The 26,900-nt window shown below is 43.6% G+C and overlaps 1 protein-coding gene across 3 annotated transcripts in view; it reads right to left on the reverse strand.

Moving 5' to 3' along the window:
* Positions 1 to 26,900, reverse strand: part of VMP1 (vacuole membrane protein 1) — an 81,831-nt gene that overhangs the window by 32,614 nt on the left and 22,317 nt on the right. For all 3 annotated transcript variants that reach the window (XM_072978564.2, XM_072978561.2, XM_072978562.2), the window contains exons 7-8: positions 21,517 to 21,648; positions 3,430 to 3,510 (exon numbers count right to left, since the gene is read on the reverse strand). In XM_072978564.2, coding sequence (XP_072834665.1) covers positions 3,430 to 3,510; positions 21,517 to 21,648 — 213 coding nt within the window. The remainder of the gene's footprint in view (positions 1 to 3,429; positions 3,511 to 21,516; positions 21,649 to 26,900) is intronic.

Below are 26,900 nucleotides of genomic sequence, written 5' to 3' on the forward strand. Positions count from 1 at the left end.
TAGTCCAAAACGCCTGGGATTATGTCTTTTTTTTTTGGTAAGGGCAGCTCCTGTGAATCCAAGATGCTAACGGCAGACATGGGGCCGAGCGGTCAGTTTTTGACAAAATTCGCACATACCCCGATCTGTTTAATGTCGTTGTCGAATGTGACTTAAGGAACAACCGAGGAATTTTTTTCCTCAGTTTGACCTCAGTTTGCCATAGGCTGCTCTGCTTTTTTTGTGGAAGAAATATATTCGAGGATCAGGATCAGTGGCTAAAGATTTACGTCAGCAAACTCAAATTTCTATAGAAGAAACCTATTTAAGAGGCAGAGTCCTCTGCCAATTTGAAGTGGGGAGGAACATTTCTTCCCGGCTTCACTTTTTAATTTATGATTGTGCATTTAGACCTCACGCTTCTGTGCAAGAATCCCCTGTGAATCGATGAGAACAGTGAGCCCGGCCCGTTTGTGATGGTGAAGGGCCGTCGGATAAGAAGTCAGATAAAGACGAGGCATCTTTTAGATAAAGACAAAATGCGGCGAAATAAGGTGAAAAACACCTGCCCCATTGAGAATGCCACGCTTGACGCTGACTCAGGCCGAGCCGTAAGAGGCACCAGGAAAAGAGGAAGCGCAAATATAAGATGGGTTGACTCAATAAAGGAAGCCACTGATGGGAGCTTGCAAGATCTGAGCGGGTCTGGGCGCACGATGGGACCTTTTTTCGTCAGCTCCTCATCCAAAGCAACTTGATAACCCAAGACTACGATTCCTTGAGCGACTTAGCCCTACTACCGCTTCCCTATTGTTTTGCTTTTAATTCACAGCTGGAGCGCTCAGGATTTTAAGGATATCTGGCTATAGAGCTGGAGGTTGTGAGTTCGATTTCCGCCCTGCACCTCCTTGAAAAGGTCTGGATTCGATGATCCATAGGGTCTCTTCCAGCTCTGCCGTTCTAAGATGATGATGATGATGATGATGCTTTTGAACGGCACGCAATTTTCCAGGAAACCTCAGCAAGGACCTAGCTGAAGCTAAGCAGCCCAGCCCCATAAACCTCAAGCTTGGGTTCTCCGACGGGCAATGAAATAAAGAATTACTTCCATATTTTTCTTGTTCAGATTTCTGACTCGGCAGTTGCTTTAAAGAGCAAAGACACCATTCATGTAATACACTCAGTGCAAGAAGTACGTTTTCAATAGATCTTGTCTCGCTCTGTCTCGCCTACCTGTTGTGAAAATAAAACAAACCAGGAACAAGAGCTATAAGGACGAGCTCCTTGGACAAAGAGTGGGGTGCAATAAATTATTTAATGAAAATCAATCATAAATATTATTAATTACTGGGGAGCCACCGTGGTATACTGTTAGTAAGTGACATACTGGGAATCTGAAAAAAATATTTGTAACTTAATACGGTATATGTTTGCTTCATTTCTCTCCTTAAAAAAGGAACCAAGACAAAAAACAAACACTATTTAAAAGCAAATTTGTAAATTTATAAATATATATTTTTAAATTTTTAAATATTAAGTAGCTATAGATACATCCCTTCAGCTCACTGAAGGAAAAACAGGACAGAGATGTAACAATCAAATAAAGAATCAGCCTTATCACTCTCATTGTCTTCGCAATGATGATGATGATGACAATTTGATTATGTGAGCCAAGCAAGTTTTGATTCACGTCCCACTGCAAGATCTTAAAGCTTTTTTTGTGCCCCAAAAGTTTTTTTAATGCTTCTTAATCATTATATTGACATGAACGGCCTTCCTATGGAAGCAAGGGGTGGAATGTCTCATTCAGCAGGAAAAAGAAATTACACCAAAGCAGTCTTTGACTGCAAAAAACAAGCAAAAAGAGGGAGAGGAAAATATGCAGATTAAAAAAGACATCTTCTTATCCAACAGTTTACCAGTTTTTTTGGCACTTCCGTTGAGCTGAAATCAGCTTTATTCTGAGGATGCCTCATAAAAGGGTGACTGTGAAAATGTGACTCAAATCCAGTTAAGAATCATGTCATGATGGCTTAAAACGGGTGACTCAAGAGACATTTAGACGGGGCAGGTCTGTGTTTGGGGCCCGGGTTGAGGAGGGGAAGGGAAACTGAGCAAAAGAATGGAAGAGAGACAGCTTTCCAGAGCATTGTGTGTTTTACGTGTGAACATCGCCCCAAGTACCTATCTGGAAGACAGAGGATACATCCCTAAAACAAGCAAAACAAAAATTAAAAGCAAGAGAATGGCCAGTTAGGAAACCAAGTGTAATCGCAAAAATCCCCTTTGTTCTCCATCCCAATTTCCAGCAATTCTTTTATGTCTGCTGCCATTTTTTTAAATGGAGTTTGAGAAGGAAATGGTCTACTATTAAAATAACTGTTGATTAAGAATTAGAGGGAAAAACAACAATCCAGAAGGTAAACTCCAGAAGGTTCTAGATCGAGTCCTTAGTCTGAGACGCTGGAGAGCCATGGTCAGAGTAAAATAGATCAGCAAAGCCATCTCAAACATCAGGCAGAGTGAAGGTGCAGCAGCTTGTGGGAGGCAATAATAGCCGCTTCCCAACCATTGCTCCCGAGTTCTTCCAGCTTTTGTGGGTGGACACGGCTGCATGGAAGACACCATCCCACGACCATGATGGAAACAACCACAAGTCTAAATTTGATTGGAGGGCGACATCTCGACTTGTGCTTCAGGCAGCAGAACGTCGGGGTCAGCCAAGGAAAATAACACTGTCCCCATGCCATCAGAGATCATCGGTCCATCTCTTCCACGCTCGCCCCGCCATCTCCTAGCAAGGTTCAGCATGAATCCACCCATCAGCCAAGGAAGTAGAAGTTGGTATTTTGCGGACGTTTTTGGGACTACAACTCCCAAAATTCTCCAGGCAGCTCGTAGACGTTGGAAGGAGCTTGCTGACCACCAGCAAAGGAAAGCAGGCCTGGCCCCAAGCAAATTGCCATCCATCTTATGAAGCTGTGGGTTTCCCTTCCACACAACACATGCCTTGTGATAGTGATAAGAGTGCCGAGCTTTTTCAAACTGATGGTAGCCATGTTGGAAGAGAATATTTGTCTGGGCAGAGGTCACGAGACAGCTTGGCGTGGTGGGAAATGACAGTGCGTTGTAGTGGTTACAAGGACAGACTGTGGAAAGGGGAAATCAGGCTTAGTTCCCACTGAGCCACGATGACACTCAATGGGTCAACTGTGGATCAGTCACAATCCCTCTATTTCAGTCTAGGTGTACCTTCACAGGGGTGTTGTAAGGATAAAATGAGAAGGAGAACGGCAGAAGCTGTGTCCGAGTTCACTGGGACAAAAACTATTGTAACAATGATAAAGCATGAAAACCATGATAACAAAAATGCACCTTTTTAGATGAAAGGGATGAGTATGGAGTGAGTAAATTAGACAAAAGTTTACGTCTATTGGAAATATAACTTACTGAAGCACATGCCAGGATCCCAAAAAACCCGACTTTTTGCACGAGGTTCTGGATTGCAAGCTTCGCCCGGGAAGCAAAGTCCTGTAAGGGAGGAAAAGAGCAAGTTAAGTAACTCAGTGGGGAAAGAGGAAGAAATAAGTAGTTCCAACCCCCAACGTTGGGTGTTGTTTGCGAATTCCACACAATTATAGCCTTTCTCACACCTCGCTCACCCCACTCCGCATTGTGCATGGGAGTTTAATTAGAGAACCTTTTATTAAGAGGAAATGAGGGGAGAACACACACTTGTCTGTAGACCAGCACATTTGGTGAATCAGACATCAGACGGGCTGAATCAAACTGAAATGATGAATATTCCCAGACGCCCTCTCTGAACTTTGTCTGTTGCTGGCAGGTCCACACAGGGAAGGCCCGTCGTTCAAGAACAAAAGGGGGAGAAACTGTCCCTCTGGCACATCACACCCTCCCTTGGAACCGTGCCTTGAGTCTTCAGAAAGCCATCAAAAGCCCGTTAAGGCCAATTAGCCGTCAACAAACCCGTGGATGTGTCACCCAGAAGGGGCTGCGATCCAGAAGGTTCACAAAAATTCCCCAGGGGAAGAGCCTGACTTTGCTTTTCTCTTGTCCGAGTCTGGGTCAACAGGGTTATATCAACTTTTATCAGCAGTGATGCTGAGTTGCATCTAAACCACTCTTACTCTCAGGAAGTCCCATCTTTCCTGCACTTCTCTCACTGATTTTATCCTGAGTGATCAGCTGCCAGCATGGGCAGTTTTTCACTCTTGGTACATGGCTAAAGTATTCTCGCTTTTTGCTGTTTAGATGTAAAGGCCACCTTCCTGTACAGCCATGAGAAATACTGAGCATTGCTCATAGTTGCAGTTCTACGGAAGCATGATTTATTTAACCATATATGAACCCACTTTATTTAGCTAAATGGTCCTCTGGTGTGACGAACTGTAGCTAATTTTGTTTACCGTTTTTTGGGGGGTGGTATTTATTCAATTCTTTTACAAATATTTGTCTACTTGCCCTTTTTAGCTTTTAAACATTGTCTTTTAATGATGTAAGCCACGTTAAGTCTACTTTAAGTAGAAAGGTGGGGTAAAATTATTTTAATGGATTAATTAATTACCAACTGAAGGTGTACAGAGTTGGGGCTACAGGTTCCAAGATTCTACAGGTACCACATAACCCAAAACCCACAACTCTGTGTTCAGTATCACTAAGAAAGTCATAAAGCTAGTTCTTTGAAATCAGCTGCAGTCCCACGGTCAGGGACGATGGGGACTGTAGTCGAAAACCTCCTGAAAACTGGACAAGGTTTTATCCTCCTCCATCTATATCAAGATCAGTTCTCATGTCAATCTCATTGGGTTGTAGACCAAGCCCTCTCTTACCCTGTAGACGTAATTATTAAATTAATTATTAAATTATGGATTAACAACCCACCCAGCCCAAACAGAGAGTTCTAGAAGGGCCTGGGGAGATAACATTTATAGGATGCAATACCGCTACGAAGAACGTGGCCATAAAACATTTCAAGACCAAATATAGCTGACATAAATGTGGAATACATCTGCAAACCACACATTATGAAGAAATGTCTGTTGAAAACACATTCTTACTAATCTCCAATGGAACTCTTTTTATATCACCTTTGGAAGATGCCCAGACCTATTTATATCCTGTCCTTACAGGTTTTTCAGTACGGCTGAGAACACAGTAAGAACAAGATAATTAAGAACAATTTCAAAACAGCCATAAACTTAAATTATGCAATTATTCAGTAAATAGAACTCACTTTACACTACAAGCATTTAATAGCAGGACAGTGAAAGAAGAATTACAGACTTGGTTAAAAGCAACTGCTTGTCTTCTCTCTCTCTCTTCTGGTTGCTTTCTCAAGTTAGTCTTTCATAAAGGTATTTGTCCACCATAAAATATGGAACTTATTTAGTGTCAACAGGGCTACTCCCTACCTTTGTTTGCCTCGCTTCCTTAATTCCTGGTGAAATCAAAATATTGAATAAGTTTTTCAGGCACCAAGCATAAAGCTGGTTCGGTGGGCATCTCTGAGGACAAAGACCAAAACTGGAGGACAGAACATCTGACCTTTTGGGGCAAAACTAAATCTGTCTACTACACAATGGAGATGAGTAAGACCTATTCCTATAGTCAAAATTTAGGCCAGGCAGCTGAGAACATCAGCCTTTTAAAACCAGCACTCTGTTCTGAGCTCAGAAACAGAGAGGCTAAGCAAGTGTTTCAAGACCATTTTGGACAAGAAAAAGATTCTAAACAATCTTCAAGAGGCAGACCCTTGTGAAGCCTGTCACAGTAGTCCAGCTTGGAAGCAAAGGACGCATGTGTATCCCAATGGCCGCAACACCGTTTTTTTTGTAGAAGTGGCTAGAGCAAAACACCTACCTAACCTAATAAAAGCCACAATCTGGCCACCCAGCTGCCTCTTACTGGGCCCGCCGGTCCTCTTCACCCCCTATGTGAGTCACTTGATTCTAGACGGAGAACCTCAAAAGTCAAATAGAGATTCAGAGGAGAAAAACTTCACACCCACCCTCAATGTTCTAAGAAAGAGGGAGAGGCAGCCTGTGAAAAAGATGATTCTCTCTTTTGAGTTTGCAAGGCTGAGTGAAGGTATTGCAGAAATAGCTTTCCCCAACCCAAAATGGTGTTCATCAAATACGTGGACAGCAACTCAACTAAAGTTCAGAAATGGGAAGCCATTTTATTTTGCTCTCAACAAACTAAACCAAGATTGCTCCATATCCTTAAACAGTAAAAAAAAAATCAGACACAGCAAAAACATGGGGGAAAGTGAGTTCCAATCCACAAAATCTTCTCCCATCACAAATCAATTGGTCTTTGATATGTGATAAGATGCCTTCCTCGTCACACATTACTTCTGGTTAATTTTTGGGATGTTTTCTTCCCCATTCCTCCAATTTTATACCAATTTCAAAATGAAAAAAAAAAAAAAAAGCCCACTCTGTCTGGATCATTGGTCAAGCCAGAACACCATCGAAATGCAACTTTTGAGAATGGTCTGTGAATTTAATACATGATTTAAAAAAAGACCTAAGGACCCACTTTCTAAAAATCACACACATCCCTTTCTCAGGTAAACTAATATTAACATTTAACCATGAGGACAGAAAGAGTTCAGACCTCTAAATGTGATATTGCTAAAACTGGCAATTGTGTTCATGTCAAAGTTTGGATACAGGCGCACCTTATTTTAACTGGATGGCATGTGTTAAAGATTTTTCTTACCTACTTTTTTAGATTTGGATTTTCAAACAGACTTTTTTTTGCGGGGGGGGGGGAGATTAATTTGGACCCTTAATTCCTAAATAAACACACAAACATATCGGACCCAAGGACAATTCAGATGTAGAATTTCAAGAAGAAACATAAAAACATGATCCATATGGACCACACACAAAATACAGATTTTGAGCAAAGACTATAAAAAGAAACAGCATTATATGTTTCAGATTTCAAAATTCTTAAGAAGCAAAGAAAGAAAATTACGTAATGTAAGCGTCATTTAAAGTAATGTGGTAATAAAGAACTGCCATTAATTTTTATACTTCAGGTTCACTCTCCCCTTATTAGCCTTATAGAGACAGCTAGTAAAACCTACATTGTTCTAACATGTTTTCAGTTATTAATGTCTTTCTTAGATTTTATAGGGTTTATTGTAATAAATCTATCTTGTTACACAGATTTATATAGGTTGCGTTTTTACATTGTATTTTAATATTTTTTTTACGTTTTTTAAATTGCAAATGGTCTAAAACACTATAGGTCTGAACAGCTATTCGGAAATTATTTAATAATTTAATAAATCTATTCAATTAACATAATGTACCCCATCTCAATAGATGCACCACTAAAATCTGATTAAACTGCCATAGCCCTCGGGGACTTTGCAATACATAATTTCCAAATTTTTATTTTGATAAATGCAGAACAGAAAAAAAGAGAGGAAAACATTAGCTAGCTGGCCATTAAGCTAATGGAATGGCCGTTTACTCAATATTTAGAACATTAAAAATACCAATACAATGCAATATTCACAAATCTAATTTTTTATGATCTGTGGCATATTTTTTTTTGCTTTCTAAGATACACAGCTACCACCTGTAAAATTAGAGGATTCTCATTAATATAGGGTTCACAATGGTAGAAATTTAGAAGCCAATGGCTCCTGTTTGCTCTGTATTTGCAAAAATGTTCGCATGGGGGAATTAAATAAATAAAAGGCTTTCATTTAAAAATAAGCCAGTCATTAAAAACTTATCTTACTAACTCCAATGATGCTTCTTCTTTAAAAAAACAGGCCTAATCGGGCTACATTTATAAAAAGATAGTTCTGACAAAGCGAGAAACTACTAGTTCTATAGATATTTGCCTATATGATCTCCACGTCTGGGAACTTTCGAGGAGAAAGGAGGCTAAAAATATTTAAAAATAAATAAATAAAATAATAAATATTCAGTCCAAAATAGAATTTTATATTTTTAATGGAACCAGTCACATCCCATGCACTTCAGTAATCTAAAACATAAAAGTTATCTTTCACAGAAATAAGAAAAAGCAAATACAGTATTTCTAGTGGGAGATTTTCACAGGAAGCTCAACAATTTCTGCTCCATCAAGGCTTAATGTTGGCTTTTTCATGTACACAAAATGCAAACTCCAGGGGTTGCAAATGTGTTTCATGGCCAAAGGTGTGCTTCTTAATCTGCCTGATCTATTAATAAAAGGGAAGATCAAAACTTTTAAAAGTAAACAATAATCGAGCTTTGCAGATTGATCACAACAGTTTCAGGATTAATAAATGGACTCATGCCATCTATTAGTACTATTCTCCAAATTGTCACAATTACTAGACACTGTTCAAAAAAATATTCAAAAAAAAATTAAAAATGATAATTAAGCTTTCTTCTTAGGTTTGAAAAAGAAATGCAGCCTACAATTTCATTATCTGAATACCATTCATCCCAACAATCATTTCCTACAGTTTTGATCATTGTTTTAACACCATTTTTAAAAAAATCTGGCTGCAGATGGATCTTGAGATGGTCCTGGCAGACATTTCTTTTTTAAAAATCATGATGCTACTATTAAATATATCCACAATTCCACAAATTTATACTGTGCACCATATTGTCTAGCCCGTGCATTTCTATTAATGATTATAAGTGCCAGATTTTTCATGAGAGGGAGAGATCTGTTCATGTCGTAATAAATCTTGCAAATATAGCTAAGGAATAATTAAACGATTAGGCCTGAAAAGAATTAATGGTTTGCTAAGTAACACAATGTTATAGGAACAATTCCTTTTGAGGATACACTGTATGTGCGTCTCATATTAACAAAGGCAGTTAAGTGACTGTAAAACAGCGATCCTTAAGTCTTTTGTATGTGAGATCCTGTGCCAATCATTCTGTCAAAGACGACAGGAGGAACTGTGTTTTCAATCGTGGTTTTAATATCGATGAATATTTTAAAATGTCTAGTATACTTTTTTATATTATGTTCTTCATTCTGCGATTATTGGATAGTTTTAATTGTTGTGATGCATCTTGGGTCCCCTATTAGGAGAAAGGTGACATACAAATAACATGAACGAACGAACGAACGAACTGGATTGTAATCTACGCAAGCTCATATCAAAATAAGTTTGGGAGTAGGTACCACCATATTTGCAATGTTGTTGTTCGTTGCTCTTGCTAAAACAGACTAACACAGCTACCGCTCAACCCCATCACAACAGAAACAACAACAACAACACAGTTTGTCTGTGTGAGTTTTTCACCCAGGAAAACCATTTATCCATTTCCAGGAATTCTGTTACTGTATTTACCATTTATGATAAATTAGCAGGAGATTGGGGGAAAGTGGAAAAGTTTGCAGACGGATCATTCACAGCAGGTATGGAGGTAGCACCAATGAATTCTTAGGAACCGCTAGGGAAATCCCGCTGACCCTCCAAGGCCGCCTCTGTGTCTCACTGTGGTACACAGAGACCCTTGGTGGACAGCCACTGCCACAGAGATGTACCCCAAATATACATTTTCATTCTGCCCAAACTGGTGGGATTAAGAAGTGACCAGAGCGGCCCTCTCCGCTATCCTACAGACATTATCAGTAGTCCTACAAAGTCGATAACAGCCATGAGCGTACGGAAATAACGATTATGGGTGTGGGTGGGAGAGGCCGCCTAATTGCAATGGCCTAATAGAAGCCAGTTAGAAAATATAACTGTAGGTTAGAAATGACACAATTAAAGACCATGAAGAACCTGACCCATAAAGAATATTTTGTTTAGGGTGCGACACCACTGGGACGATCCTAAATGAAATTTAACACACAGGGACCGAAATCTAAAAGGAAAAAAAAATCAGTACGGGTCCCAATGAGATCCTGCCCGAAATGAATAGCAAGATTCTGGTGTACAAATCTGAGGGCATAGGATGGTGCCACTTTTTCAGAATAAGGGGAACAAACAGTAAAGGTGCTTCCTAATCACGGTGGAAGGGATGTGAGAAGATGGAGAGAGGGTTTCTAAAATTCAACAGTAGACAAGAAGGATGTAAATGGGGACAAGCCCTTCGTGGTGGGGAATGTCACACGCATGCTCACATGTTCTGTGCAATGGGGAAGCATCTGCCTGCAATTTTTTTTCCTTAGGATTTAAACAAAAAAACAAGGAAACATAAAGAGAAGGAAAGGGAGAACTACAGGAGAAAACATTTCCTTTTGCAGAGGGGATTTCATAAGAAATTTCCTTATGCTGTTTGCTGGACCCTACCGCATTTTCAGTTCCCATTTTGTGAGAATTTCACAAGGCACAAAAGTTTATTGTGACATTTGCATTTTAATAAACCCATGAAGAGTTTTCTTGGTTTGATTGTTACCTTACTTAAAGAGCACAATGAAAGGCCAGGTTTAGAGGATATTAAAACCGAATGGGTAGAAGCGCCACTACTCTCAAGACAGACTGAATTTCCTTTAAAAAAACACCTGTTATACAGTATAAATAGTACTTTATGGACGAGCAACATGGGCAAAAGGTGCAGATATTAAAAGAATTGAAGTCTTGTATGTTTTAAAGGTGTGGAGGAATTGATCATGTAAAGCAAAAATGTAACTTTGCAAAAACGGGGGGGGGGGGGAGTGCGTATTTCCTACATTTTGAGGGGAAAAACCTCTGATAGTACTTCATACTTGGAGTGAAGTACCAATGATTTATAGAAGAATTTAGTAACCCCAAAACACGTTGACTATAGGTGTTACCATGTAACTATCTACATAAACACTTAATTCAAAACAATCAAGCATCTTTACCTGAAAAATCCCATTTTCTAAAAAGCATTAAAAAAGTTAAGAGAGTTGATCTGCCTCAAGAAAAGCAGCTTAGCAAATTTATCTGTTCCTTTCTTCTGTTTTTTTTAATTCATCAACACTTATTTTTAAATCTTCAAAAATTTTAGTAGTAATACATGCATTTTCCTAAATTCTAAGTTACCAGTCCAGAGTTGGGCACTAAGGGTAATGATTAGATATTGGTGCCAAATAATCTCTGGGTGTTTCCTTCATTTAATTTCTATTATTCTCTAAACGTCTATAAAATATATATAGCAAAAGAATATAGAAACATGGGAACAATTTCCCACACATTAAAGACAACCAACAAGAAGAGAAAACACAAAGGAGAAGAAACAGAATTATAAAAATTAAAAAAAATTATTCACAGGCTCAAGAACTCTGATTTTTGGATTTAGTGGTTCCCCTCTTTTCTTCCCCTTAAAAAGATAACTATTTATTTCTTCAACAAATTTTTTTACATGTTTCTTGAAAAAAATAACTAGAGGAAAAATCTATCTATCCACAGGAAATCAAAACAATTTCTCAAAGTTTCAATTCTCAGGTGCTATAAATGATCAGTTTCACAACTGAAAAAAAACACACACACCATTTTTAATTATGGAAAGCAGTTAAAATATGTCACCACAGGAAATGGTGTTTTTAAACTCTGTATATAGTTAGAAGAAAATTGTTCTGATCTGTTCTAAAGGGAAAAAAAAAGATTTTAAAAAAGTTACTTACAGGCAAAACATCATTTTCCCCCAAATAAAGAATTTAGATGTTCTTCTCCTTTCTTCTTGGTTACTGTGATTCATTTTCTCTATTGTAAGTATCTTTATTTTTATTCTTTTTTTCTTTTCGATCAACAGGGCTCCTACCAAAAGGATGACTATCGCAGGCTTAGGGAGAATTTCCTGCTCCTAACGCCGTACTGGCCAGGAACCGTTCAATGATTAGTTATTACTTCACTGGATTAATCATCGTAAGTCAAGAACTATGCTGGGAACTAGCATCTTTCTTTTTAAAAAATGAAGAGGATGTTGAAATAAAGACCTATTCAAAAGCTCTTTTCCAGACCATAAAAAAAATTATATTTTCTAGCAATAGCCTAAATGTCTCTCGCAAACCCAGCCATTGGCCCAAAAAGAAAACAGGCCCAAGCAGAAGAATAAAACGACAAAGAAGTAGTAAAAACTAATCACACTGCTATTTCTTCTTTTTGTTTAAGATGCATTTTCTTTCAATTAGGGAAAGACCCCACAGGACAAGAAAACGATGGGTCGGGGCATTCCAGAATCTGGATCTTAAAACTAGGATGAACATGGTGTTGAATTCAGTAATGGGTCTGGGAGCCCCGACCAGCTCGGGGCCAACCTGGGTCCTGCTAGGGCCTCATCCCCCAATTTTATCCCAAACTGAGCTAAAGATCAGAAGGGTGATAACATCACAGCTGCAATAAGTTACTTTTCAGAGTACAGTTTCCAAAATCCTCTTGCCAGTATGGACACTGACCCATGCTAGCTGGGACATTGGCTGCAGAATGCCACCCTGTTTATCTTAAAACATCCTATGCACTTCCTTGTATCCAAACTTTTGTGTGTTTTTTTTTAAAAAAGCATACACTGAAAGAATATTGGCTAGAATCCTACTAAAGATTTATGCTAGCGTTAAGTGTAATGGCGTTAATGCCAACTGCAAATTTGCTGCTAATTAAGAAATTGCTGTTCACATTCCTAGTCACGTGCCATTTGAGCGACTGGGCAGGTGATTGGGAATGCAAGTGGCATTGATTTAATTAACCACAATTTGCTACTACAATTTATTAACAGAACTGCACTCATGCCCGGATTATCTTCATCAAAGGATTTGTGTCCTGCTGTACATGCAACACTTGAATTTCATTTTAATTGTAAATAGCTTTGTGCAGTTCAGAAATATTTGACACACTCTCTTTTTCCAGCAACTTTTCAAAGTGGAAAAAAAAAAAAAAGAACAGCAGACAAATTTGGAACTATTTTATACCAGCTCAAACTATAGGTCCACCCTACATTGTTCTACTCAGATGGTATTTAATCAAGTTGATTGTTTAGGATCTGGGGGGAAGGGTGTTGATCTTCCCATTTTCTGCTATCTGGGGCTTTTCAGAGCCCGTGCAATTACTTTTTTAAAGCAATTAATGAAAATTGCACTTCCAAGTCCCACAGAGTTGGCAGTCATGGCTGCAGTTCCAAATTCTAAACCAATGCACAACTTTCTTGTAATTCAAAGGTAACTAAAACCGTTATACTTTTGGAAAACACAACAAAATGTTGTATGTCACTGGCCAGGGGTGTTTTGTAAATAGAAAAAGTAACAAGTTGCTTTTATATCCTGCCGGGTATAAAAATAAAAGAACGTACAGTTACACTGTATACACCAGGTATAACTAAAAGTTGCACTGCAAAAGGAATGATATGACTACCTTTATACATACACCGTAATCTTACTGAGCGCTGCCTTAGCTGTCACAAGAAAAGAAGGAATTAATCACGAGCAACCAGCTTTTTAAAAGCTGTGACGCTTCTAACCAGCAACGAGTCTCAGACCTCCTGGCTGCAAAAGAGATCTTGCCCCGGCTTGTTTGGGAGACAACTTTTCCCGACCATGATTCACTTCTGCTTGCAGCCTGCCGCTCCCGGGGAGGCAGAGGCTTCTGGGGGCACATACAGTTCATGCAAGGCAAGGTACACCGTGGCCCCCAAGGCTGAACCAGCATCCCGTGTGAGCCAACTCTGATCCACACACAGCTCGCTCATGGCGCGCAATCTTCACCCGCATACGGGAGTCGCCCGGAGGAGGTGTCAGAGGTTGGAGCCGAGAGAGCTTGGACGAGCGCGAATCGTGGGCTTTGAAAAAGATCCAAATATATATATTTTTCGCTTTCAATCTGTCTATATGCCCCCTGGCTGTCACCTGGAGTGGGTCCCGATCTGCCGAATGTTTTCAAAGCAAGTCCGTTCGTGTCAGCCTGGACTTGGGAAAGCAAGGGCAACAGCTGGCAAAGGTTAGATCCACCTATTTCTACATGCCCGGCTCATCAACTTTACGAAAACTAAATGTGTGGCTTTTCAGCGTGGGGTGGGGGGTGGGGGAGAACAAACACACTTGCCATTAAAATTACGAGACCCATAAAGAGTTGCTCCTAGTTGGGTTCAAGTAGAACCCATACTGGAATGGCTCGGTTCTCATATAGGCAAGGATGACCCCAAAGCATTTGGACGCTGGAGGCGAAGCAACGCCTGAAGCTCCCTGCTTGGCCCAGCGAAGACGCCTCTAAAACCAGCCCAGGCATTTTGGCACTTGAGAAAGAAAACTCCGTTAAGTCTTTCTGCTGAACCTGGCAGTAGAAAGACATGAAGAATGAAGGAAATAGCCAGCCGTTTGCTGTCTCAAGCGGTCCCCATGCTGTGGCTAAGGAGGAGGGCAGCCTTGAAAAATGGGGCCGTCGGAAGTACTGCAAAGGCTTAGCCGGTGGCAGATTTGTGTCTCTGAACTACAACTCCTGGAATTCCCACAGGGGCAAGGATCCTGGGAATTGTAGCCCCAAACCACAAATCTACAGAGCAAGATTTGTAGCACCAGATAATCTGGGCTACAGAGACTCCCCAGTAAAATGCGCAAGAGGGAGAGAAAAATTCCACTGGGCTGAAAATGCCGTGTTTTTAATTATCCCAAAGTGAAGCCCAGCCTTGTCATTTTCAGGCTGGGTTTTCAGGATCTGGTTTTATATAGCTTGAAAGCTTTAGATAGAAGGCTGGCATAACACAACAACTGAAAGACTGGAGTGATGGCCCAAGAGGTCTTTGGTTCAATACTCCATCTCTGGCTTGGCTCACCGGGCAGCCTAAGGTACGGCGGGGGGGGGGGGGGGGGAGGAAGAGACACAGTGCCACCATCTTTATGCCATTAGACTACAACTCCCATCAACTCTAGCCAGCACAGTGAATGACAAGGAATGCTTGGTCATGCAGGACACCAACATCTGGAGACATATACTTTGCCACCTCCCGGCCTGCATTCTTTGTTTGAAGACAGATGCATACTCCCGGAAGCCTCCCTCCCCAAAACATCTTGTCCATCAGAGCATGTGCATGAATTAAAAGGGGGGGGGGAATCTTCCAAGCAGTGCACACTGGGGTTTTCAGAGAAATGCCAGGGACCAGCAGAAAAGCAGCTGACAGGGGCTGCCTGCTCCATTAAAGGAGAAGAGAGAAGCAAGAGGAGAGGAAGAGAAGATGCGAGGGAATGAGGAACAAAGCAGCAGAACAAGGGCGGGACGGGAGGGCCAAGGGCTTGGCAGTTGCCAGCACAGGCTTTTCATGCCATGCATCGCCCACGGAGAAGATCAGCTGGCAGCTGAGGAGAAACACCCCCACCCCCCACCTCCTTCTCCGCTGCCAGACAGAAAAGAGAAGACCGGCTTAGAAGGCAGAGGAATACAGAAGGGGGCCTTCAGAACATGGAAGTAATTAGTTACCAGCTAGGTTCCATTTGCAATCAGTTCCTCTTTCCCCAGCTTTTTCTTGGAAAGTAAGTTAATTCTACAGCTGGGAGATAATTTTACTCTATTTTTTCCGGTGTCCCAGGCCATGTTTTCCCCTGATAGTCTGCTAGCACAGACTAACACTGCTCCCTTTTCTAAAATTGCAGCCGTTGAGTTATCCTTACCGTATCCTCACAACAACCTCGCAAGGAAGGCTATATGCACAACAAATACACAGACTGACCTAAAGTCACCCAGAGAACTTCATGGCGAGTCAGGGTTTTGAACCCAGGTCTGCCCAGTTCTGGTCAAACCCTCTGTGGGGGAGAACAAGAGTGACCGACTGTGCAGATTTCCAGGGGGATCTGGGCCGCGGGATCCTTCACAATCAAGAAAGCAGCAGTCCTCCTTGAAAAGGATTTAAATCCCCCCCAGCCCTGGAGGAGAGCAAAAATCCCTCTGGCTTACAGTTCTGAACGATAAACTGCAGAATAAAACTGGCATCAAGACTTTATTTCTTAGAGGGATAAAGCTGGAAAGGGAAGGGAAGAAAGTCTGTCATGCTACGAGCAGGAAGATTTACACACTTTCCCCTTGGATCCAAGGAAGGTAATCCAACCTGGCCAGCTGGCTCTCTCTTCTCCTTGGTTTGTTTTTTTTTTGAAATCTCTCTCTTTTATACTCGTGGGCAGGTGTGAGAGAGTTAATGGAACACAACCCGCTTGGGAACAGGGTGTTCTTTGCATCTGATAGCCCAAAAGGACCAGGAAGGAGGAAGGAGTTGATCAAAAAGGGTGGGGGTGGGTGGGTGGAGAGGCCGTTTCTCTCCCTGCGTTTGCGACTCATTGCTCAGCACTTCGGCTGCCGACAACTGTCGCTCTCGCCTGCTGGCTCCTCCCTTCGACTTTTTTCACTTGGGGAAAGCAGGAGAGGGCGAGAAACAGATGCCAGGTTCAAGCAGTGACTCATCAAAAAAAAAAAAAAAAAAAAAGGAGGGGAAGTTAAGGCACTGTTTCCTGCACATCCTAAAAAGGTTTCTCGTTCAAGAAAGGGGGGGGGGGGTCGAAAAGAGGACCGAGATACTGTACGTGAAGTCTTGAGGAGGGATGTCCCGTTTCACGTGGAGATAAAGCAAAGCGAATGTGGTTTTACTAAATGAGGCATTTCATGGCCGTCATGTTTGCATAAGGTGGTGTAACTCGCTCTGGCTAATTGTAGCTGGTAATAAGGTACTTCCCTGCCCCCTAGAAAACAGGCGCCAAAAGGTTTGTGTTAATAACCCTCTTCTCTGCACCAATTCTATCACCTTTTAATAATACATCCTATTTCTGTCCTTGGGGGGGGGGGAGTCTATACCCCAAAGCATTTTTAAAATCTTTTCAATCCCACCTTCTAAAGTGACTGGCAACATTTTGGTTGCAGGAGAAAAGTTTAGAAAAAGGCTCAGTTAAAACACTTAAATCTGCCTAAAACAATTCTACACCTCCTCAGCACTTGTGTTGCTGATGAGAGAAAAGTGGATTGGCAGTATTTACCCAAGCTGATAAGAGATCAGGACATCAAACCGAAGGGGTTTCAGAGATAAGAAACAGACACTGAGAACGCTTGTTTGCAAATTCTGGTGGTCCCCTGTCCTATTGTGAAAAGGGGGGGGGGTGTCTTGGTGAAGAGACCCCATCCATCAAGCCCGCCTGCTGCTAAACAGAAAAAAAATTGCAATGGGGGGGGGGGAAAGGAGGCAAAAGCTGTCCTCATGCAGAGCTTTGGCCCCAAGGGGTGAAAGGGTTAAGAGAGATCCGCCCCACGTAGGTATTTAACAAAATGAATGCCTCAAGGTCTAGGAATGAATGACATGCAGACTGAAATTTCCCGGTGGACACCCACTGACGCAACACAGGCCAGATGCAAAGGGGGAAATTAAACCGAGGGGAGAGACAGACAGACAGACAGACAGGAAGGAAGGAAGGAGAGAAGGAAGAGGGCTAACAGATTGAGAGGAAGGAAGAAGGAAAGGTTGAAGGAAACGGTCCACAGGACCCACAAAAAGCTGCCATTTGGAGCCGAGCCCAAATCAAAGACTTTTGGGTGGTGATGATGATGATGATGACGACTTCCTCCCCCTGTTTCTCCAACTCTCCCTTTTGTGAAAGCCACTTATGAACTATTTTAAGCATGACTCTAGCTGGCCAGGACTCCGAAGAAGTCACAGGAAACAAAAGTTTTCATCCATCCCAATCTGGCAGCCCAACCAGCCATGCAATCAAAGTGGCGGAGAATTTTGGAGCCAACTGGAGCAGGATTTTTTTTTAAAACTTTATTTTATTTTAAAAAACACACAGAAACAGAAGCTTGGCTTACGGGAGGGCATGACGTGCAGGGAGAGAAACGGCCAGCAGAAAACTCTGGCCAGCCGACGTCAGCAAAGAGACAGGGAAAGAGATCCATCGGCTTCCCAGCTCGGGAAGACACGTTTGGCCGAACCGTGCGCCCTCGTCGGCACAAAAGCGACACGAGAAAGCATTTGGTAAAAACGGGCCGAGGTTTCCATGGGACAGAAGCCAAAGGGTTCTGAAGGGAAAAGATGCTTTAAAAAAAAGGAAAAAAGAAAAAGAAAATCTAACTGTGTACCACAAAAGCCATTGAGAGCAACCAACCTCCAACTTCATCCACACTCTTGTATTTCTGACCACCATGGATGGATGGCAAAGGTGGACAGTAAAGAAACTCTATGCCACTTGATTTCAAGGGATGAAACAATGCCTGGGAAAACGAAAGTTTGGCAACCTTTTTATTATTCTAGCCCCCCTTCTCTTTCTCTCTGCAAATCCCAGTCACCTCAAACTGCTCGAATCAAACTGGGACCAACACTGAACATAGGTCATCATCTATTTTTAATCTACCCTGTCCTTTTATTTCTGAACAGTCTCTCACAAAAGACACATACAAGGGGGAAAAAGAACCAAGAATCCTAACTCTGCAGACTATTATTTATTATAAATGATTCTTCTGGCTGGCTTCTTTCGGAATACATAGCCCTGCCTCTTTCCACCTAAACAGGATGTTTTCCCTCATTTTATCTGGGTCTGTTAGAAGTTTGTGGGCACAGCGTTCTTCTTTGCTTTCCAGCAGCTGGAAAACTGGACGTCTCCTTCTGGAATCTGTCATCCGGGGAGGGGGGGAACTGATCCATCCGTTGTAACACATACCTCGCCAACCCCTACCACGAACTAACCAAAACATGTGGAAACCCAAACGATTCTCCCAGGTTCTCTTACGCAAAGAACAGGTCGGTTCACACCGCCTTGACCATTTTAGGCTGCTCAGCGGTTAATTACAACTCCCCTCAAGAAACATAAATAAAGGCACTGAACGTCACATCGTGAACGCGGCCGTAAGGTTTTCTAATTCCGGTTTGGTGGCCGAGTATAAACTTTTGCCAATTCTGCCAGGAGGGAGACAAACAGACAGAGCAGGCAGGCTTGAAGTTAACCAAACTATATCACTGGCATTTCCCAGGGTGAATTCAACTGGACTGAGAACCGGGAAGATCTCACAGACTCCTAGAATCATGGAGATGGAAGGGGCCCCTAAGGCCATGGAGGCCAACCCCCTTCTCAAGGCAGGAATCCAAATCAAAGCAGGCTGGACAGAGGGTGGCCCAGTTTTCTCTTGAAGGCCTCCAGCCGTGGAGCCCTCACCCCCTCCCAAGGTCATCAGTTCCATTGTCATACGGCTCTAACAATTAGGAAGTTTTCCTAATATTCAGATGAAAATTGGCTTCCTGTAGACTGAGCCCATTATGATGTGTCCTGCAGATCCTGCCCCTCCCTCCTCTGCAGGACTACCTTTCAAGGATATGGTCTCAAGGCTCAACATGCCCAGTTCCTTCAGCCTTTCCTCCTAGGGCTTGGTTTCCAGTCCCCTGATATCATCCTTGCCGCCCTCCTCTGAACTTGTTCCAGTTTGTCAGCATCCCTCTCAAAGTGCGGTGTCCAGAACAAGACACAATAGCGCAGATGAGGCCTAACCAGTGCCGAATAGAGGGGGAAGAGTACCTCCCCGGGAGCAACTCCCCTTCAATGAGGAATCTGTAGTGCAATACCAGATTCTACTAAGCCATCAAACTCCAAAGGCATTTTGCCACCCAACTCTCAAGAAGTAGAAATGATATAATAAAATAAATAAATGGTGATGGATCTGGTGGGGTTTTGCCATTTCCACCCTGAATACTCAACAGGCTACTTATATGGAGCTCCTGGATAGCCCAGTGGTTTAAGCATCTGGCTGTTGCAGCCAGAGGTTGGGAGTTCGATTCCCGCACTGGCCTCCTTGACAGAGGCTGGACAAGATGATCTATAGGGTCCCTTCCAGCTCTACAGTTCCGAGATGATGATGATGATGATGATGATAGCCAAGACTCATGCAACATTTCACAGAGTGTCCCTGGTTTCTGATTTCGTCCCATTTATTACAAACAGACAATCCCCAAAACGTGAGCTCATCTCTCTAGCTCGGGCGGAAGACCATATTGGGTTTACCAGTGTCTATAAGCCACGGCAGGAGAACAGCTAGTCCCATAATTAAAACCTCATAAAGATCCGCTGATCAAATGAAAAAGAAAAGAAAATAAACATTAGCTTTAGAAAGGCATGAGTCCTGGGGGGTGTTGTTTGTTTCGTTAATCTACCACATTTAAGCGGGCTCGTTTAAATATTTGAACGGCTGACTCCGGTTGGCTGCAGTTTTGTTTTTTTAAGAAGCAAAAGGATATTTTTAATTGTTCACAGTTCTTTGTTGCTGTTCTTGCTTGGCACTTTAAACTCTTAAGATGGGAATAAAGGTTAAACAAGGAATAAGTAAATCTTGCTTCCAATTAGAGCAGACTCATGGCAACAAACTTGACTCCGTCACCATTATTATGATTAATTTGATTTATAGACCGCCCATCTGGCAGCCAGGGCTACTCTGGGCGGCCATTTCCATAATTCCCATGGGTCTACCCTTGTTGAGAACAAAACTGGATTAAGCCGACTGTTTTTGTTTTTAACACAAAGGGACTATGCAGCGGGTAGCCGCCTTCCACTAAAGTCTGCTTTAAGTTTAGCCGCGCACCTGCCGATGGGCAACTATTAAATCGGTCAGACAAAACACCTACTCGCCGTCAAGTCCTCAAGACCTGAAGGCGGCAGGGCGTAACTGGCGTACTGTACTTGGCTGTCCCGCTATTGCAGGAAACGAACCCCAGGGAGAGAGGAGAAACTCCACAACAAAGCTTGGAAAGACAAGACCGTAAGCCATCACGGCTCTCTATCAGCAAAGTTCATCCTTGGGATTTGACTACTAACGCCACAGAGCTGATTCCATCCTGCTCTCCCAGGCAGGAAATCATCCACTCGGAACCCTCTGACACAGCATTCATCCGAAGATATACAAGATTAAACTGGATATGAAAAATAAAGAGACACACACACATGCTTTCTCTCTCTCTCTCTCTCCCTCTGGAGTCCACGTTGACAAATTCTTCAACAAGGCCTGTGGTTACAGGGAAGCTGGTTTCATTCTGACTCATCCCTGTTCAAACAGTTTACTGGAAATGGAGAAAAGGGGGGGGGGAGGCTTTTACAGAAATCATGTGATGGGAGCAAAAACCACAACCAGGAGGAGTTAAAGAAAGAAAAGAGGTGTGTGTGTTGTGGGGGGGGGGGGGGAAATGTGTGGGACAGACTCAGAAAATTCCCAGCTGCCCTAACAATGACGGATGATGCCCTATCGTTCCCAAACCGGCCGTTATAGTTCTCCCCCCCCCATCTCTGAATGCTCAGCTGCCTCAATCCCCTTCTAAGTTCTTGTTTTGTTAAAGGAAGACAGAGCACTGAATTGGGGGGGGGGGGAAGCAAACAAAAGATTAATACAGTAACACAGAACAACTACCAGCATTTTATATCTCTTTTTTTTTGGCTTTTTTCCCCCCTCCCATGTGGAATGGCATGGGAGCCGATCTAGAACACCAGGAGCAACACTCATGAGATGGCAAAGGATGGGGCACGTCAGGGGGGGGGCTTTGCACGTTACTCCAGGGAATACCGGTTGGTTGTTGTGATAATTTTATCAAGCAGGCCCTTGGAACTACCCACTACAAGATGTCCCTCTTGGCGCACCCTTACTTGAGCTGCCTCTGCCTGTTCCAGCATCTCTTCAAATTCTTGGTACTCTTCATCATCAGGTTCTGCTCCGGAGAGACGGGCGGCTCTCGCCATGAAGTATGGAGGCAGCTCTCCGATGGCTGTTCCCGCACCCTGGAAGGAGAGAACGGGGGGGGGGGGGAGAGGATCAGAGCGGCAGAAGAAAGAAAGGCCTGCCTTTTCCATACACAGAGAGAGAGAGAGAGACTGAGAAATTTTGCAATTTTTGCAAAGCGGGCAGCTCCAATTTTCATGGATCAATGCGCTGGATCCATGATAGCAACCACTGGGGTTTCCCTACATCTGCTGCTCGCTCTACAGATCAGAGTCTGCTCCTTTCTGCAACATTTGTCTGTTTAGGAAACACTCTCCCCTGTGTTCCTGCCGAAAGGTAACAACAACATCCCAAGGTGACTGAATTTCGAACAAGAACGTTGTGGCAAGCAATAGCATTCAAGCTAAAAATGAAGCACAGAATTTTTAAAAAAGCATTTAGAAAGAGACTGAGTCGAAGAGACAACCCCCTGCATCAATTCAAACCAGCCTTAGGTGGCAGGGGCCTGTCTCGATAAAAACAGTATTTACTTATATTTATCCAAGGCTATCGGAAAACAGGGGCCTCTCAAAATTCACCCCCTCGTATATGGGAAAGAAAATTTAGGAGATAATTTTTTTTCAGCTACTTTTTGTGACTTAAAACATTCAGATTTAAAGAAACGACAAGTGGAGAAATACTTATTTCAAGCACCGTTGAGAAAAAAAAAAGAAGAAGAAGCAAAGAGCACCTGAACAGCCAAGTGACTTATTTGGGTTGATCATTTTGTGGACGAGAGTTTGTTTTGTCAAGCACTCGTACTGCATTTAATCCCTTTTTTGGGTGACCCTAAATTGTATTTCCCACTTCCCAGTGAATCTCTTGCAAGCCAACACCCCATTGATGAAGTGGATCTACAACTTTTCCCAGTCAGCTGTCCTCCAGATGACTGCAATTCCCAGCATCCCCAGCCAGCAATATCTTCATCACACCACCACCGGCGAGATCACTGCATCCCACCTGACCACTGCTATGAATTTCATTTCACGGGAATAAGCCCATCTCCGCTGCTACCACCACCACCATCGCTATTATTCAAAGTGTTTATGTCTGTTTTTGCCTATTCACAACTCCCATCATCCCCGGGACAAATCAGTGAGATCCTATTGGGAGAAGTAGCCATTTTATTTTCTGAAGACAACCTCCCTTCCCCAAAGATCATCAGGAGGGGCCTTTCTCTCGGCCCCATCACCTTCACAGAAGCCTTTGGTGGGGACCCAGGAGAGAGAGCATTTCTCTGCAGCTGCTCCCACAGACTCTGGAACTCCCTCCCACTGGAGGCCAGCCGGGCCCCCTCTTGGCTCTCCTTTGGCAAGCAGGCAAATAGACCTTTCTCTTCAAACAAGTTTTCCCTCAATGACTGGCGGACTTTGTGGGGCTTTTAGATGGACGGTGATGCCTTTCTGCTTTGAACGTGTTTTCGGTGCTGCTTTCGCTTACTGCTTTTTAAGAGTGGCATTAGTTTGACCCTTATTTCTTTATACTTACTGTTTTTAGGTTTAAATAGCCTCTTTTAAGAATGTAAGCCACCTTGGGTCCTTTTTTTTTAAAGCGAAAGGCAGGGTACAAAACATTTTAAACCAACCAGTGAATCCATTCCAAGCCTGCCAGTTCAGAGAGCCTGTCTTGGGGTGTTTTTAAAGACATCCACAATTCTGCCCCAGCCATCTGGCTAATCAAAGATGAGCGGAGGAGAAAACTTGGCTAGGGTCCAAGCAGGAGGCTTAGAAAAGGCAGGAAAGGTACCCGGGACAACAATCGGACAGCTGGCAGGAGGAGGGACACACCTCAGCAGCAAGGCAGATGTTTTTGCTCAGAACGACGCACACTTCTCTGCAGCCCCCACTTTTTAAAGCAAACCTATAATTGTTTTGTTGTTTGTTCACCTCCTGCCCAGCAGAAATGCAGCAGCTTTGAGCACCTCCATGCCCGCCCAGCAGAACCTAATACATGAGAAGTGCTCCCTGTTGCTTATTTAATACATTTCACATTCGCTCTTCCTCCCCCCCCACCTCGTGCCTCTTGATCGCTTTCAGCCTGGCCTACCCTGCAAGACTGTTGTGACAATACAGTGCAGGGGAGGGGCCCCAATCTGACACCTCAGATTTGAGTCCATTAGAAGAAAAGGGAGAGGCATTGAGAACAATAATCCTGGCACTTTCCAGATGTTCTGGAAAGATGATCCCCATCTGCCCTCACCAGCATGGCTCATGGTTGCAACTCATGGGACATGTAGTCCAAAACAGCGAGAAGGTGCCAGCTCAGATCAGGTGTGGGGTTGCTAAGTCACAATCAACTCCACCACCACCACCAACACCCCGGTTTGCAAGAACGGAGAAGCCACAAAGGTAACACAGAGCACCGGCCTGCCCCATAGGCAACGCTACCAGAGCAAGCAGATCTTCGCAGATGCGGCCGCGTAAACCGCAAAGGAGGAGCGGAGGCACCACAGAGAGCGCACCTCTTAGGAGGAAGCGACTCTTTGGTGACTCAAAGCCAGCCAGCCAAGCTGCAACGCACTGGAGACGACAAACGATTAAAAGTGAAAAAAAAAAGAGAAAACGATACAACTTAAGCCACCCCGCTCGCTTTAGGCTGGGAGAAGACAGAACCTCAGAACCGAGGTGCGACTGGCTGGTCGGTCGGAAGCTGAAAACGGGTAGAGAGCCACCGCAAGGAAGGGCTGGAATAAGCTTGGATTCCAAGGAGAATCCTGGTTGGTTTGGCAACTTTGGGGTTTTTCTTAACTGCTTTTTTTAAAAAAAATTCTGTTTTGTATTACATCTCTCAGAATCCCAAGCCAACTTCCACGCTGGCTAGGGGATTCTGGATGTCGTAGTCCGAGGGAGAGGACATGTTTCTGAGCACTGCTTCAAATGAACCCTACAACGGACCCCAGGGAGTTGCCAAAACCTGCCGCCCTGGGTCATCTTCCCCTTCCCGTCGCTTGGCGTCACATCGCATTGATCCCATGCGGTCATCATCATTGTTATAATCATGAGTCACCAAGTCAATTCTAACTCGTGGCGAACCCTTTCCTAGGGTTTTCTAGGTAGAGAATAGTCAGAAGTGGCTCCCCCGTTCCCTTCTCCCGGGGTGCCCTCGGATCCCTGTGCCGCTGGCCCAAGGCCACCCAGGCTGGCTGTACTCTCAGGAGGCCCGGGGGGGGATCGAACTCCCAACCGCTGGCCCCACAGACCTAAACCAGCCAGCTGGTTCCCTCCAACAGGTACAATAACAGCCTGTGGAAAGCAGGTTCACAGGGAGAGGAAGAAGCCGTCCTACATGGAGGTTAAGATCCAACTCCATTATGGAAGACATCTGGTTCTCCAGATGTTGCTGAATCACAATTCCCAGCCCCCCCACTGTTGGCTAAGTTGGCTAGAGGCGGATGGGAACCGGAGTCCCCAAAACATCTGGCAGGCCCGATGCTCCCTATCCCTCTTCTGTTACCACCCTCACACCGAGCAGAAGGATGAGTTTCAACAGACGAATGCGAACACTGCTGTAAGCCTTTCAGGTTGCAGCTTGAAAACAAGTGACAGCTATTTTTAATTCCCTCCTTTTTTTTTCCTCTCTCTCTCTCCTCCCCACTTTCTCTGCCAAACAATTAACTGGGAACAAATTAAGTTAGGTTCTGGGAGTGCTGAGGGCCGAGGCAAGAAAAGAAGCCACTGTATTGTCCCTCTGTTTAAAAAAATGCCGCTTTGTTTTGGAAGCATGTTGTTCACCAAGAGGGCGGGAGGGGGGGAATAAAAGGTCGCCTTCCACATACTGGATGCGAACTTTCCCTGAATGGGCCGGGTCACATGCAGCCGCTTGCCAAACATCTCGGACGTGCCTGGAGATCATAGGATCCCATGAAACAGATCTCTCCTTCAACCTCTGGTGACTGAGACCTTTTCCCCCTTGCACGAAACGCAGATGCCTTTTCTGCTCTCCCACTACAAGAACGGGTTGGTTTCGAGACCCTATAACATGAAAGCCGCTCTCTCAAGAAAAACCCACCCGTAGGGTTTTGCTGGGAGCTATTGTTCTGGGCCTCGGAGGACAAGTGGGGCGGCTGAACTGAACAGGGAGATGAAGGGCTGCTGCTTTTTCTACTCCCTTCGGCGTCTCCTCCTTCCTTCCTACCCATCTCGAGCAGCGTTCAAGGAGATCTCCCTCCCGTTCATGGCAGGCAAAATTAATTTCCAAGGAAAGCGGGGGTTCAAGGCGGCAGCCCCAAACTCTGTGAGTCACACAGCGGCTCCAGCTGACCCCCCTGGGCAGGAAATGCTCTTCCGTGGCGGCTTCTTTCCTCCAGCCGTAAAAAAAAAAAAAAAAAAAGAGCTCTCTTTACAAATCCTTACAAGAGCTGCCGGCTTTGGGGGGGGGGGGCTTGGCTCAATCAGAAAAAGGGTAGGGAAACCCCCAGGGAATTTATGGAAGGGAAGCCGGTTCTGCTAAGCTTCTTAATCTGCCTTGACCCATCTGGGAAGCATCGGCTCAGAATGATATAACTCAAAATGCCGGGCAGAAGAGAAAACACTCAAGTGCAGAAACTTAGCAATTCTGCTTTATTCCGGGTCAGGAAACTGGTCTATCTAGGCCAATATTGTCAGCTCTGGCTGGCAGCAACAGTCCTCTGAGATTTCATGAAGGACTCTCTCCTAGTCCTACCTGGGAATCCCTGGTTGTTTCCCATTTAGGTACTGACTATTAGAGCTGTAACTAAGATGACTCAAATGAGATCATCACGCCAAGCCATGGTTTTCTGCTATAGCCACCACCGAGCACCCAAACCATGGTTTGTGTGTCAAGACAAACAGACAGACCATAGTTTATCGTTGCTCCTAGCTCAGCATTTAGACTCAGAGGTGACTGGGAAAGCCTTTAATTGTGGTCTTCCGTTGTGGGCATCACATTGCAATGTAGTTAAGTCGGGAGGTTTGATTTTATGTTTGAGTAGACTATATGGACCTCATTTTGCTACATGCTGGGGAAGTTAACTCAGGGGTACTTTACCCCCTCCACTTTTCCCACTGATAACATTTTTTGTTACAAGGTTTCAAGCCAACCCTTTCTTCAAGATCCTCACAGCAGCTTTCTTCCCTTCCTTCCCTCCGCCTCAATTTTATGTTCAAAACAATCCAGCAAGGTAGGCCAAAGAAAGCCAGAGCAGTTTTGCATCCCTGGCCAGAACACTTCCTAGCTGATTAAGAATGTGCCACTGCATTTTCCTGGTCCAATGACATGTCCCTAGCCTCAGACATTCCCCCAAAATTACTGG

The sequence above is a fragment of the Pogona vitticeps genome, chromosome 7 (assembly GCF_051106095.1).
Source record: "Pogona vitticeps strain Pit_001003342236 chromosome 7, PviZW2.1, whole genome shotgun sequence".
Classification (NCBI taxonomy): Eukaryota; Metazoa; Chordata; class Lepidosauria; order Squamata; family Agamidae; genus Pogona; species Pogona vitticeps.